Source organism: Pogonomyrmex barbatus, unplaced genomic scaffold (assembly GCF_055798465.1).
Source record: "Pogonomyrmex barbatus isolate J1 unplaced genomic scaffold, ASM5579846v1 scaffold9, whole genome shotgun sequence".
Taxonomy (NCBI): domain Eukaryota; kingdom Metazoa; phylum Arthropoda; class Insecta; order Hymenoptera; family Formicidae; genus Pogonomyrmex; species Pogonomyrmex barbatus.
Window position 1 is genome coordinate 7,449,480 of NW_028297193.1, and position 16,717 is coordinate 7,466,196.

Genomic DNA, 16,717 nt, shown 5'->3' on the forward strand with positions numbered 1-16,717 from the left:
TTATCGTTATAGGAAGTGGAGGAAACAAGAAGTTGGCTGAGGCTTTAGCCGCTAGTGCTTCACAAGTGGAATCCTTAACACCGCAATTGATCAATGCTGGACGAATTCGTATGACTTATTCGGATAGTAAAGCTGCAGATGAGCATTTTGAAAATTTGCGACAGCAATACGCAGAAACTATGCAACGAGCACGAGCATTATGTGATGAGGCAACCAATAGCGGTGATTTTATTAGAACTTCTGAAGAACAAATGCAGAAGCATTCATTTCTGTGTGAAGAAGCAATTGCTAAGGCATTACCACAAAAAATGGTCGATAATACAGCATCTATTGCGCGTCTTGCAAATCGAGTTATACTCGTGGCGAAACAAGAAAGTGACAATAGCGAAGATCCTACCTTTATACAAAGAGTAAATCATGCTACTGATGTTCTTCAAAACAGTACGTATATTATTACTTGACAACACAACTTGATCACTTCGATTATTTCTATAAGCACATATAAACTTTTATATTTTATTGTAATATAATATAAAATTTTTTTAAATTATATTTTAATATAGAAATAAAAATAAATAATATAGATTTATTGATAAAAAGGAGCAGAATCTCTTTGCTTAATGATCTCTTACTTTCTCTTATTTTGAAATTTACATAAATTCAAAAATTTTAACTTTTATTGTACTATATGTTGCTGTTATTAATATGCTATTATTATTATGTGTATATGTATATGTGTGTGCACGCGTACGCATTACACTAACATTTACTAATTTATTTTCAATAAAACTTTTTATTTATATTCTTTTTTTTTAATTGTTTTGCATTTTAAAAAATTGGAGTAAAGTCTTAAAAAATTACATGTTTTGTATTATTTCTACAAATAATACAAATTATATTTTCAAAAAAGAGAGAGAGAGTTTATGTTATGTTATTATGTAAAAAAATATTATGACTTAATTTTTTTAAAGAATCGATAATAACTTTTTGTAAAAATTATTATTAAAAAATACATTATATATATTATATTTTTCTTTTAAACTGTAAAACTTCTGTTTTTTCTTGCAGAAATTTTTCTTAAAATATAATTTTTTATTTAATTAGGTCTAATATCTAATAAATATATTTGAAAACTAATATTTGTTTTAATATTGTTTTAATATTAATATTAAATAGATATGTTTATCTAATTTTAATAGAAAAAAATTAAAATTTGAAGAAAAAAATTTATTAATGGAAAACTTGAAAAAAGTATTATTTTCTTATAATTATAATTTATAATTATAATTTATATTATGAGATATATATATATTTTTTTTTATCAATAAGTCTATATTATTTATTTTTATTTCTATATTAAAATATAATCTAATATATATATATATATATATATATATATATATATATATATATATTATGAGGACACGGGGTTGTTCTGAATCACCCTGTATATAATATATATGTATATATATATATATAGGGTGATTCAGAACAACCCCGTGTCCTCGTAAGGACGTACTCCTGAATTAATTCTGAGACGATTTTTCCTCTACGAAAATTTTGTCCGACGCTTACACTTTAAATTATAAAAGAAAAAAGTTAGCAAATAACGAGACGTGTATGGAAGGTAGGCAGGGACGGCACAACTCACCGTCCGACGCAGGCGATTACTGCAGGGCGTTCGCTGCGTCGACGTGTTTGCCATACGCGATAGTATGCACCTATGCGATTTCTCACTTTCTCTCTCTCTCTCTCTCTCTCTCTCTCTCTCTCTCTCTCTCTCTTTCATTCACTTACCTTGTAGAGATCTCTATGATATCTTTATACCATTGTAGCTTAACGGATGAATTTCATCGTAGATGAACGATGCCCCATGTGACAAATTTACACACACACGCACACACACACGCGCACGCATGCACACACGCGCGCACACACACACACACACACACACACACAGAGTAATAAGCCAGGAACTATTTTCTTTAATAAATTGTATCGCGTATCAATACTTTCACAGTCTTTCATTGACTTGATCTCACTTGATACTCGCACATTTGATCGATAGAATGACTTATTTACGAACGAATTTATTAGTTTGTTATTATCAATCACTATTGATTAATTATTCGATGATTAAAAATGACTTGAAAGAAAGAAATACACATTACATATAATCACAGTAATCAAAAGTTCTCTTTTACAAATTATCAACATGTTCACGGATTTACTCACGCACTTGATCGATAAAATCATTTATGAACAAATCTATCGGGTCAGTACTATTAATCACCACTGGTTAATTATCCCGCCAATTGAAAATTATTACAAAAAACGCGTTACATACACAGCGCACATAACCCGTCGCGGAGTCCGCGACGGGTTATGTGCGCTGTGTATGTAACGCGTTTTTTGTAATAATTTTCAATTGGCGGGATAATTAACCAGTGGTGATTAATAGTACTGACCCGCGCGCGCGTGTGTGTGTGCGTGTGCGCGCGTGTGTGTGTGTGTGTGTGTGTGTGTATGCGTGATGCGCGCGCACGTGTGTGTGTGTGTGTGTGTGTTTGTAATTTGTCACATGGGGCATCGTTCATCTACGATGAAATTCATCCGTCAAGCTACAATGGTATAAAGATATCATAGAGATCTTTACAAGGTAAGTGAATGAAAGAGAGAGAGAGAGAGAGAGAGAGAGAGAGAGAGAGAGAGAAAGTGAGAAATCGCATAGGTGCATACTATCGCGTATGGCAAACACAGCGAACGCCCTGCAGTAATCGCCTGCGTCGGACGGTGAGTTGTACCGTCCCTGCCTACCTTCCATACGCGTCTCGTTATTCGCTAACTTTTTTCTTTTATAATTTAAAGTGTAAGCGTCGGACAAAATTGTCGTAGAGGAAAAATCGTCTCAGAATTAATTCAGAAGTACGTCCTTACGAGGACACGGGGTTGTTCTGAATCACTCTGTGTGTGTGTGTGTGTGTGTGTGTGTGTGTGTGTGTGTGTGTGCGCGCGCGCGCGCGCGCGCATGCGTGCGTGCGTGCGTGCGTGCGTGCGTGCGTGCGTGCGTGCGTGCGTGCGTGCGTGCGTGCGTGCGTGCGTGCGTGCGTGCGTGCGTGCGTGCGTGTGTGTGTGTATATACAGAGTGTCCCGTAACACTGTCATTATCGTGAGAAGGTAGACGGGAGCGAGATAAATCAAAATGTCTTATACCATTTTGCGATATTCGCAATAATTTTCGAGTTGTTAAATATCAAAGTTGCACAAATAAGAGCGCGCGGCTCGCCCGTCTGACCCGTAGGACGGTAAGTGTAACGACAATGGCCATCGGCGCTCGGCGATGGGCGGAGCGCGCGAGGCGAGGGAAAGGATAGTACCGCCGCTCACTCTTCCCATTTGTCCTACAGGTCACACGGGCGCTTTCTCCCCGCGCGCTCTTATTTGTGCAACTTTAATATTTAATAACTCGATAATTATTGCGAATATCGCAAAATGATATAAGACATTTTCATTTATCTCGTTCCCGTCTATCTTCTCACGAGCGATAAGGACAGTGCGGGACATCCTGTATATATGTATGTATGTGTATATGTATGTACCTATATGTATATATGTGTATATGTATATAATACGTGCGCGCGCGCACACACCACACACACACACACACACACACACACACACACACACTTGCGCGCGCGCCACACGCACGTACAGACGAGTAGATAGAAAAGTTTTCAACTTGATCAAGACGGAACATGATTTCAATGAAATTTCAATATTTATCACTGAAATAAATACAAAGAGCTAAGTTTTATGTCATTCTAGCGATTAATTTGTTTCTGGCAACCTTTTAAAGTGACGGTTTGTCAACAGTGGAGAAATTAGAGTATCATGATAAAATTTCGTCATTTGAAAGAGAAAACTCTTATGGAAATTAAAGCTGAATTAGATTAGATTCAGTGCATGGAGGTGTTATTCCTTTATTTACAACCGTGAAAATCTGGGCTGCTAAATTTAAACGTGATTGGACGCTCATTTTTGACGAGGAATGTTCTGACCAAAAACTGCAACAACAGATAAAGTGATCGATCATGTTCATCGATAGCGGAGGTTGCTAGTATTTTATACGCACAACATTTTATATGAGGAATTAAGTATGAGAAAGCTGAGTGTGCATTGAGTGTCGCATTTCTTTACTGTGGATCAAAAACGAGATCAGTTAGATATTTCACAATCATATCTTGAATGTTTCAAGCGCGATGAAAAGGATTTTTTTATTATGTTTTATTACTGTCAACGAAACTTTGGTCTACCACTACAGTCAGAGATAAAAGAATAGTCAAACTGTGGACTATAAAGGATGAGCCGTTTCCGAAAAAAGTGAAAGCAGGTTCATCGCTTGGCAAGATGATAGCCAGTTTCTGGGATTCCCATGGGATAATTTTTGTGGATTGTCTGAAAAAAGATAAAACAATCACCGAAGAATATTATACTGGATTATTATAATGTTTGGACATGGAAATCAAGAACAAATATCCGCATTTAGCCAAAAAAATTCTCTTTTTCCAGGATAATGCATCGGCCCACAAATTAGCAGTTGCGAAATTTTATGAATTGAAGTACGAATTAATTACATATCTACTGTATTCTCTAGTATTTGGCCCCATCGATGTTTTCTTATTTCTAAATTAAAAAAGATGGCTATTTGGGAAGAAATTTTTGTCAGATGCTGAAGTGATACATTCCATTAATAACTATTTTTCGAATTGAGATGAAAATTATTATATTGAAGAAATGAAAGGTGTAAAAAAATGTTGGACCAAGTGTATTGAAGAGAGATCATGAGAAATAAATGAGAAATAAATTTCATTTGGCTCAAAAAAATGTTTTTTTCTCAGGTCGAAAACTTTTCAATTTATCTTCATATATATATATATATATATAGACACATCATATCATATATGTATACCTCTATATATATATATATATATATATATATATATATATATATATATATACACATATACACACACATTATATTTAATAGGTGTTGCTCCAATGGTTCAAGATGCCAAACAAGTGGCAATGAATATCAATGATAACACTGCAGTATCTCGTTGGAAAGAGAATAATCGCGCAGTATGTATTTTTTATTAGCATATTCCATAAAATGTGACAATATACAATTTATATATTTAATGGATATACAATTTATATATTTAATATGGATTTAATATGAATTTTATTGTCATTATGTTTGTAGTTATTAGCTAATGTTGGACAAGTTCGTAAAGCTATTATAAGCCAGCCAGATCTAGTATCACCCTTAGAAATGTCACAATTACATGTTACTGATGGTAAGTTTTTAGATTTGATATATATATATATATATAGAAACATTCTCTAAAACGAATACTTTTTTAAAAAATGTAACATTAAATATAATTATGTATATAATGTTATTTTTATAATAATTATATTCATAAACTGATCTTAGCAATAGTCAATCATTCAATAATATTATCCAATATTTTTAAATGATATTGATTGGCAAATAATTTTTTAATAATTAATTCATATAATTAAAATTTTTTATGAAAAAGTCTGGTTAATAAAATATAAATTATTATAAATATAATTACGTATAATTTTATAATTTATAGGCATGATTTAAGAATATATAGGGGTGAGTTTTAATGGTTGTCTCAACGTTTTACCATAGGAGATAATTATCGACTGCAATGATAATCCATTAAGCGATCGATCATGATCGCTGCTTGGATCGATAATATTTTATGAATATACATATTTCTCATAGAATCATGCAATTGTATTTTTCTATATTAAAAGCGGTATTTGCTGAATATTTTTGGCATATAAAAATAATAAAAAATTAAAGATAATAAAGATAATAACTTCCACATCACCCTTGAAGTTTCATTCTTGGCGCGTTAGGTTTTCTAAATTGAACCTTTGACTGGATCTATATTATACCACATATTTTTAAAATCTATTTTTTCAGTATATGAGACTCAAACGGATACGTTAAAGTCATTGCATAAGAGCACCTGCAGATGAAAAATTATACGTGTAGTCATGCTCAACAATGTTTATAATTATATCATATTTTTATTTTAATATGTGTGTGAGGAAGTGATCTTCTATCTTCTCACAAAATAGAGCTCTTTTTAAAATTGCGCTACGTATCTAGTGCAAGATCTTTGAACTTGTTGTATGGCAAGCTCATATAATTCTTTCTTTTATCTTCAACATTAGCGGGTCGCATTGCGTAAAAACGCTGCTTAAGATCACTTTACAAGAATGAAAATGAACTGATTTCAAAGCCCTATATATTATCTTCTAGTTGAGTTTATCCTTAATTCCGCGCGATGACCTGTGTGCTATTGAATCGCTCGTATGAAAAGAATCAATGGAAATAATGATAAAAAAACACAATATTTAAAATCAATATTACTAGAAAAATTTATAAATAAATATTTGAACATCAAAGTTCGAGCTAAGCTTTCAAAGTTTCCCACGGAAATAAAAGAAAATTTTCTGTTAGGATTTGATCGTTAATTGTTTCTTTTATCGTTTTTTTATTGTTTTATTCAATTGTTTCTATTGTTTCATCCCAGTAAATTATTTAGTCGGTGTCTCATTTCGATCTCGTGTGTTTCACACATGATGTAAAACATGAGATATCGTGCAGTTAACATGACTCATAATTTTATGAACAGTGAGATGTGCGAACAATGATATGATTTTAATTTGGATTTTAATTTTAATGGAGAATGTGGCCGCGAGAAGCGGCGAGACTTTATGCTCGTAAATACCCAGAACGAGAACAACCGTACTAATTTTTTATGAGGCTAGAATCAAAATACGAAAAAATGGACAATTTAGACCTATCAAGTCTGCAAGTACATATTTATTTATAAGATTTTCCAGTAATGCAATTTTAAATATTATGTTCTTTTATTATTATTTCCGTACTTCGTACAGGGCGAACACGCCACATAAATACTGAACAAATATATAAAATAGTTACTGATGATCCAACCATCAGTACACGAGCTGTGACACGTTATCAAAGAATTAGTCAAACAACAGTATGTAAAATTTTGAAATCGGCTCACTTCTATTCCTACAAAATAATCCTAACTCAAGAGCTGCATATTAATGATGAATCTCGTAGATTGAAATAGTGTCGGTAGTTCCTTAATGTGAATGAGGAAAATTATTATTTTTCTAAACATATTCTATTATATTTTCGGATGAATGTATTTTCCATAATAATGTTAATGTCAACCGCCATAACTTACATTACTGGGTCATCGAGACTCCTCACTGGATGCAGCAAGCGCATACAGTGGTCATACAAGTTAGGTGAACATTTGGGCGGATATTCTCGGAGATCATATTATTAATTATATTAAGAGCCACACCTTTTTGATGGCAAAATCGATGGCAAAGTGTTTGAAAATTAGATAGGGTGATAATTCTTATAAAACTGGGCCCGTGCGAAGTACCGAACGAAGCTATGCCGCGATTAACTTATTCTATATCGAAAAATATCAGACAAAATATAACGGTTAAGAAGTATAATGTCATAAGAATATTTGAGACACTACGAGCTGGACACTAGATAGCAGACACCATTCTAAAGTTTATGAGAAATCCGAAATGATGAGCCAAAAAATATTCCGTAAATTTTGGAGAGATTATATTAAGATTATATTAATGCTCTTCAAGTGAGCAAATCCAATGATCAGAGAAATGAGAAAGGATTCACTGGCCGGTCACGTGAACACCACGAGCACGTCTTGAGGATGTCTTGAGGATGTAGTCTTGAGCGAATGCAGCAACACTTCTTATCATTTCACTTCACTGAACCTTTCGATGAGAGAGTTCTTGAGATTAGAACCTTTAATAATTATATCACTGAGAAAACCACGAGAACGAAGATCTATTCCGTGCTATGCACGATAGCCGAAACACGCGAGAGCTCTACTGAGTGCACGCAATGAAGAAAAAAATGCCAGCGCGCCCAAGTGTTAATTTCGGACGATCATGCATTAATCATGAGCGTCCATGAGGTGCTGCCATCTAGAGAGACTCCTCCGCGAGACTCTCAGTGAGAATATAGACTCATTCTCGAACACAAAGAATACCGAAAATTTCTTTGAGATGATCTTGTTGACTTGTTGAAAGAGATACTGGAATCATGTGTTATATGATTCCAGTAGGACGATCATTCTGCGCACACTGCCAAGGCGAAAGGTATTAAATAAAAAATTCGGTAACCATTGGATTGCTCTTCATGGTCCTTACGAATAGCCACCACGTTCACTAGACTTTTCACTAGACCTTCACTAGACCTTACACCACTAGATTTCTGTGGAGTCATCTTAAAGAGCAGATTTACGCAACACGATATATGGCCGGATACGTGGCGCAATTTTGAAACGGGCTTTATTTTGTGAGAGGATGGAGGGAAATCACTTTGAGCATATGTTCAAGTAAAAACATGATATAATTGTGGACATTATTGCGCACGGTCACACGTTGATGTAATTTTTTGTCTGCGTGTGCTCTTACGTAATATGACTTCAGTGTATCTGTTTGAGTCTTACATACCAAAAAAATAAGTCATAAAAATATGTGATACAATATGACTCTAGGCGAAGGTCTACTTTAAAAAATCAAAAGTGAAACTTCAAGGGTGATGTGGAGGTCCACTGTAATTATCTTTAATTTTTTATTATTTTTATATGTCAAAAATATTCAGCACAATACCGCTTCTTATAGAAAAATACAATTGTACAATTCTATAAGAAATATGTATATAAAATTGATCCAAGCAACTGTCATGATTGACTACTTAATGGATTACTGTTGCAGATAATTATCTCTTATGATATAAAACGTTGAGACAACCATTAAAACTCACCTTGTATGTCGGTGCGTGTTGGTAAATTAAAAATTTTTTAAATAAATTGGTAGAAATGATTGCTTTTATTATATAATCCTCGATTCTCTCACTACAATCATATCGAATTATGGCATCAGAAGCGAGAAAATAACATGTAAAAAGTTTCTTGTGTCGTACAGCTTTATTTTGTACTTTTTTCTTAAAAATATGATATTTTCATATTCTTAAAACTTGTAAAAAATACCAAAAAATAAGATAACTGACCAATTACATAAAAGTGTAAAATAATTCTTGAAATAATGGTACACTGCTTATCTAGAGAAGAAATCACCAGATCACTAAATCTAATTGTTTTCGATAGCTGAACCAGTGATCATTATTTCAAGAATTATTTTACACTTTTACGTGATTTATTGATCAAATATCTTATTTAATGAAAAAATATTTTTTACAGTGTTTTGAAGAGATTTTGCTAGCTATTAGATTCTGAAATAAAAAATAGGATGTTCCGTTTAAAAAAAATGATGTCACCTTGACCTGATCTTGGCCCCCAAGGTCAACTTAAGATCAATAAATAGATCTTAAGTCCTATAACTTTTATCTGAAATACTTTTTTATAAAACTTATATTTTCCGAGTTATTCAGGTACCGACTTTTTTTTCCCCACCCTGTATCTAGAAATATTTTCTAAGAACTTTGTTTTATGTTTTAAAATAAATAAAATTTTTGTTTTTAATGCTATATGGATGCTAGATTATTATAATCATAACATTAAGGTTTCTGAGTATTCAACTAAGAATTTCGCGTTGACAGTAGAGACGTACCATCGCGGTGAAAAATAGAAGTTCATTCATCCTTGCTCATCTTATCCTTGTCTTTATTCATCTTTATATAAGTGACGTGACAACGAAATTTTTTATTACAGATATTTTCGTTATTATGTTCTTAATCGTGCAGATGTGACTTGTTTCGTACTTATCAGATTCGGGAGTGGTAGCTAAAAATGGGCAGTAGCTAAAATCTTTTGACATTATATGTAAAAGCATTTTTTCTACTTCTAACAGCTGTTAAATTGTGTGTTTTCTGCCTTCAACAAGCTTTATTTTACGTGCCTTTTACAGCTATTCGTGGCACCTTGGCTCCCTCCCCCGTCTCGTTTCGCGCCATTTTTTGCCGTGCCGGCAGCATTACAGGAAACAGATGCTTACGCCTCGCACCGAGTAATCTCCATCTTCCTGCGCGACGCGCGGCTATTTTAGTGTTCTCGCCCTTGGTGCCTTCATCCGTATGAGCTTCTAAAAGTCGCGTGTGCCACTGTTATGGTCGCTTCGCGCCTCTCAATCATTCGCGTCAACATCTTGTGCCTCGACATCTCGTGCATTGACATCTTGTGCATTGTCTACCGGTACGCGCGAATGCTCTGTGTGCGTGTTGCCCCGTGTGCGTGTGGCTGTTATCTGCGTAGCGTGGTCGTGCGCTCTCTCACGTGCTGTGCCGCGCGCTATCGTAATCTCTCATGCGCTGCGCCGTGCGCTCTCTCGTGTGCTGTGTCACCCATCCTCATACTCTCTCCCGCGCTGTATCGTCCGCTCGTGCGCTCTCTCGCTCGCTGCGCCATGCGTTTGCACGCTCCCTCACACGCTGTGCCGTGCGTTCGCATGCTCTCGCTCTCGATGTCGTGCACCCTCGCGTTCTCTCGCACGCTGTGCCGTGTGTCGCGTGCTTTCTCGTTCTTAGTGCCGTGCACCCTCGCGCTCTTTCGCACGCTGCGTCGTGCGCTCGTGCGCTCTCTCGCTCTGAGTGCCGCGCGCTCTTGCGCTCCTTCGCGCATTGTGCGCTCGCACGCCCTCTTATACGCTCTCCTACTCGTTACGCATTCTCTTACTCGTTGTGCGCTTTCCTATTCGTCGCGATGCGCTGTCCCGTCGGCCAGTGCCTTTCTCCATTGCGTCACGCTTCGTTTGTGTGACCATTCTCCTGCACCTTTTTGTGCAACGGGAGATTGTGATCCCCCACAGTGGCTCCCGATCTAAGACTACACTGTAACAATCTAGAGGTCGAGTTATACACATAACAGAGTTAAATATAAGAAACACTCTAAAAAATCATACCGGCTATCTCTCCTTTCTGCCGCGAAGTTCAGTGCAGTGCTCACGCATCACAAGTGTTATGGTCCTCTCGTTCAATTCGGCGTCGAGTATGCATTTCATCACCGTGTTACGATGATCAGCCATTCGCCTCCACACCGTACAGCTTCCAGCAACACCACTCATCAGCCTCGCCCACTATCACCGCAATAGCAATCTGAGGATCTTTTCGCCGGTGTCTTGCCCTCCATGAATCAACCGCTTCTCACTCTTCAGCCATGGTCCATCAGTACCATGGCTCAGAACCCAAAGACGGCAACGTTGACGCGACTCACAGCTGTCGACTTCTCCCCTTCTGAAAATCCAATTCAGACTTATGGTTCTTCCAGATTGAGTCAGTCTTTGCATCGAACTGCATTCGTTCCAACGACAGCAAATACCATCTCGTCATCAGCGCGCTTGATCCATAATCTTTTGCGGAGGTCTCTGACATCATTAGAGCTCCACCCGTCTCCAACAAATACACTTATATCAAGGAAAGCATCTGTCTGTTTCACTGATACTGCAGACCACCAGTTGCAGAAACTTCTGAACGAACTCGAGCTTGGCGACAAGAAATCATCAAAGGTCTTGCTCTAAATGCGAAATCTATCAGGCAACAGAGTCTCTGAGGAAATCCTCCGGATCAAGTGATTTTCTCTCTCCTGCCAATACTCAACGCTTCCTCAGCAATCTTCAGCGCACTCAATCTCGACAAACTCGCTCTTGCAACAGACTAACTGCTGGAAGGTAGCAGCTCGTATGTCATGTATACCGATCGACTAAAGAGAGTGCTCTCTCCAGTTAAATACGCCTCAGTGCCCTTGCCAAGTTACGACTCACTTGTCAGCCACCTCGTCGAAATCAAAAGTTCCCTGGCATAGCTCATCGCTTTAAACCGTGAGCTTCTCTCTAAACGTGATTCAGCCTCGCCTCAGCATGCTAACAGACCACGCTCTCGTCTAAGAAGCTCTTCTCAGGGAATCTCGCTTCAGGGAATCTGTTTCTATCATAGAAAATACGGCCAATGCCCAACATTGTATCATCAGATGCCTTACTCCTTCAAAGCCAGTTCTCCTGCCAACTCGTTAAACTGAGCAAGCTGTCGACAGCAACAACAACACAAGCGCCTTGCACACTAAAGAGTTCCGTTTACATCTCCACGATTGGTGCAATAAATATCAAGTTCCTGATCGACTCAGTGTTCATCTCTCTGGCGGATCCAAACACACAGTCTCTAGACAACTTAAATCCTCCGGCGCCCTATTATATGCTGCCAATGGCTCCGCTATCAACACCTATGGCGAGAAAGTTCTTACTCAACTTTGGCTTTCGTCGTGCCTTCAAATAGTCATTTACTATCGCCGACATCCAATCCGCAATCATTGGAACGGATTTTCTCTGCCACTACGGCCTCGTCCTAAGAAGCGACTCCTGGATTCGCTCGCTCTCCAGCCAGGGCAAGCTTTGCGAGACTCAAATTTTCGGTATCTCGACTGGCCACCCCAGTTTTCCTCACGACCCATCTGTCCCCATCTATCAAAAACTCTTTGATGAGTTCGCCGACTTCGCTTCGACCAAGGACTCTCTCTTCTACTGCCCAGTGGAACATCACATCATCACCACTGGCCCGCCCGTGGCTGAGCGTCCTCGCAGACTCTCCGGCAAAAATTTTAGGCGACACGAGAAGCCTTTGAATTCCTTCTCCACCTTGGCATCATTCGGCCTTCTAGTAGTCGATAGGCCAGCCCCATTTACATGGTCAGGAAAAAATGAGGCGATTGGCGCGCAACAGATGACTATAGGAAGTTAAACACAAAGACAATATTCGATAGGTACCCGACAGGTACTCGATACCTTGTATTGATGATATCTTCCAAAGATATGGCAAGCATATCTTCTTGGCTATCAACCTCGAGCGAACCTACTTCCAAATTCCTAAATTGACCCAAGAAGATATTGCCAAAACGGCCGTCACGACTTTCTTTGGCCTCTTTGAATTTTTTGGCATGCCCCTTGATCTCTGCAACGCCACCTAGACTTTCCCACACCACATGGACAACATCTTCAGTGGTTTTGACTTCGTGAGTTGCATCGACGACTTGATTCGTGGTTTTCAACTGAAAAGCCATGAAGAGCATATTCAGCATCTTAAAGCATATTTCTCGACCTCCTGCACTCATACCAGCTTACCATCAACCGAGACAAATATCAAGAAGAGCTCATCTACCTTGGCTACACCATGGCTACACTCATGAATTCAAACCATCCACGAACAGAATCGAAGCCTTATTCGCCTACCTCAAACCTGACAAGACACGGTTTCAGATCTCCGTCGTTTCTTGGGTCTCATCAATTATTATAGATGCTGCATGCCCAACTCCAGGCTCTTCTGTGCGCCTACCTCCAGGATGCCACCAAAAAAGACAAGCGCAAGATCTTATGGACTTTCGAGACCAACAAAGCCTTCATCGATTGCAATACCAGTCTCACTTCAGCTACTAGTTCAATCTTCCTTTCATCAATGACTCTGCTCACTCTCACGGACACTTCCGATTCATTAGCTTCCCTCGAGCAATTTGAAGATGAAATCTGGAAGTCCATAAGGTTCTCCAGAAAACTCAGCAAAACCGAGCTCAATTACAGCACCTAGTCTTTGCTGCCATCAAATTCTTTCAACACATCCTGGAAGGCAGGCAATTCACCATCCGACCACCGTCTATTTTCGCTTTTGCGCAAACGCTCTTTTTTTGCGAAAAAGTTTCACCTCGCTAACGTCGCCTGGACTACAGTTGGACTACATCTCCCAATTTTGCACCAACTTCCCTCACGTCTCTGGCAAAAATAAACTCTGGCTTAAAAAAAACTCTGTGGCAGACGCCCTGTCTCGAATCAACGCAATCATCATGCCCACAACCTTGGAATCACCATTTCCGAAGTCCAATCCAAGGATAACGAACTACTCTCCCTGCAGGACAGCACTTCGCTCAAACTTCAAAAACTTAATGTCGACGGGCACTCCATCTTCTGCGACATCTCAGCAGGCTAGATGAGTCCTTATCTACCCAGCTCTCTTTGGCAGCAGACCTTCCACGTCATGCACGACCTCTTCCACCCTAGCGGCCGTGCCACTTCACGGGCGCTCAAAAAAAAATTCATCTGGCCGAGCCTCGAGAAAGACGCGCTGGGCACGTGAATGCATTCCATGCCAGCAGGCCAAAATCCATCACCACAATCATAGTGCTCCCGGCAAAATCGACGGCCGGTTTAATCATATCCCTCTCGACATTATCATCCTGTCACAAGTAGACGACTCAGATACTATCTCAGATATTGCCTGACCGTTTTTCCAGATGGCCTACTGCCATTTCGCTTAAGGACATCCAAATCAGCATTGTAGCCTCTGTTTTTTACAACTATTGGATCTGTCAGATACACCTCTTACAATCACAACGAAGACATCTAATTCGAATCTTCATTTTTTGCATCGCTGACAAACATGATCGGACCTCATAGAATCCACTCGAGCCCGTATCACCCACAGTCCAATGGTATCTTAGAACGCTGATACAAAACGCTCAAAACACCACTCATGTGCAACAAAGAAATTCCATAGCCCCAGTTTCTGCCTCAGTTCTTTTAGATCTCCGCACTGCATATAAAGAGGATCTCTACGCCTCACCGACTGAACTTCTATTCGGCACAGCTCTGCGTATTCCGGGCGAATTTTTCGTCATCCAGGACTTGTCGGCGAATCCTCAGGAGTTCCTGCCAGTTTTCAGGGATCACATTAAAGCCATCCTCCCCTATGACATATCATACCAAATCTCGTTAGTTCATCCTCCAGGATCTCATCTCTTACTCGCATTCAAACGAGTAGATGTTGTCAAGAAACCATTAGAACTTACACTGGCCCGCAAGTCATTAAGCGCTTCGATGACAAACTTTTTGTCATTCTCCTAAACGGAGCAGAGAAAATTTTCTCTGCGGACTCCTTTAAACCAGCCTATTTATCATCGGATGAACCAGCATAGCACTCCAGCCAACCCAATCCTCGGATCACCTGGCCTAGTCGCCTCCGACTACACGAAGAGTCCATTTCTCGTGCCTTTCGCTCCCCGTGAAGTTCACTGAGAGAGGAGTGGCTATGGTATCCTCGCTTCCCCGTCTCAGTTTCGCGCTACTTTTTGCTGTGCCGCGCCGGCAGCACTGCAGGAAGCAGATGCTCACGCCTCGCATCGAATAGTTTCCATCTTTCTGTGCGACACGCGGGTATCTAGCACTTTCGGCTTAGCCTTCGGTGCCTTCGTACGTACGGGCTCCCAAAAGTCGCGTATGCCGTTGCTGTGGCCGTCGCATCGCGTCTCTCAGTCATTCGGGTCGATATCTTATGCCTCGACATCTTGTGTGCGACATCTTATGCGCGTCGACATCTTGTACATCGTCTGCCTGCACGCGCGAACGCTGTGTGTGCGTGTATCGCGTGTGTGTGTGAGGCTGTGGTCTGCACAGCGCGGTCGTGCGCTGTCGTACATTGTGCCGTGCGCTCGCGCGCTCTCTTGCTCTCAGTGCCATGCATAATGATGCCAATTCGGGACCGTTCAGCACGCTACGATACACAAACACAAGTGAGCGGTCGTGTACGTGTGCCTGCCGTACTTCGGCTAGCGTCGGGCAGTAGAAGGACACAGACATATTCTCTGTTGTCTCTTTTTTTCCCGAACGCCGTCTATCATGTATGTGAGTGGCCACTGTCATGCTCTCATATTTGGACGCTTCTGTATATTTATACTATGCTTTTATATATATATATATATATACATTTATATATTTATGAATATAATATGTATATATATATATATATATATATATATATATATTTATGAATTAAATATTATAATTATATTTATTAATTAACTAAATATATAATGTACAAAATGAATGTAGAAAATATTTAAATTAAATACTAGAAACACATTAGATTTAAAAAGATATTAAAAATAATTAGAGAAATAAAAGAGAAAAGCAGAAGCGTAAATAATTAATAAATAATAGAACTCTTGGCCGAGAGTGGCCGATATGTACCTTGCCTTTTTTTGCCTTTTGTTTAAAAAGTTTTGTTATTGATTTTGAAAGAAAAGCTTATCGATATAAAAAATATGGAATTAAAAATTAATTTGTGTTTCATACTATTTCATATCATTCTGTTAATATTTCCTATTTTGCTAATTGCAAGTACATAATAGCTATTAATAGATAACTTAAGAAAAAAGAAATTATTCTTTTAATATATAAAGTATATAATAATATATATATATATATATATAATAGTATATATATATATATATATATATATATATATATATATATATCAGGTGTATGCATAAGTTTTTTCTGGTTTTTTAGTAAAAAAAGACACGCAATTTTCAAGGGAAATTAATTTTTTTTTATTCAAAATATTGGCCATCGGCTTCTACACATTTCGCCCATCTTTCAAGTAATTTATGAATACCATGTCAGAAAAACTCCTTGTCTTTTGCGGCAAACCATTCGTCGAGCCATTTTCCAACTTCCTCGAAATTGCTGAAGTGCTGCTCTGCGAGCGCGTGCCCCATTGATGCGAAGAGGTGATAGTCAGATGGCGCCAGGTCTGGGG

General features: G+C 38.4%; 1 protein-coding gene across 5 annotated transcripts in view; it reads left to right on the forward strand.

Annotated features, from left to right (window-relative positions):
* Vinc (vinculin) overlaps positions 1 to 16,717 on the forward strand; it is a 162,715-nt gene that overhangs the window by 69,725 nt on the left and 76,273 nt on the right. For all 5 annotated transcript variants that reach the window (XM_089085083.1, XM_089085080.1, XM_089085082.1 and 2 more), the window contains 3 exons: positions 13 to 441; positions 5,048 to 5,139; positions 5,264 to 5,357. In XM_089085083.1, the coding sequence (XP_088941209.1) occupies positions 13 to 441; positions 5,048 to 5,139; positions 5,264 to 5,357 (615 nt within the window). The remainder of the gene's footprint in view (positions 1 to 12; positions 442 to 5,047; positions 5,140 to 5,263; positions 5,358 to 16,717) is intronic.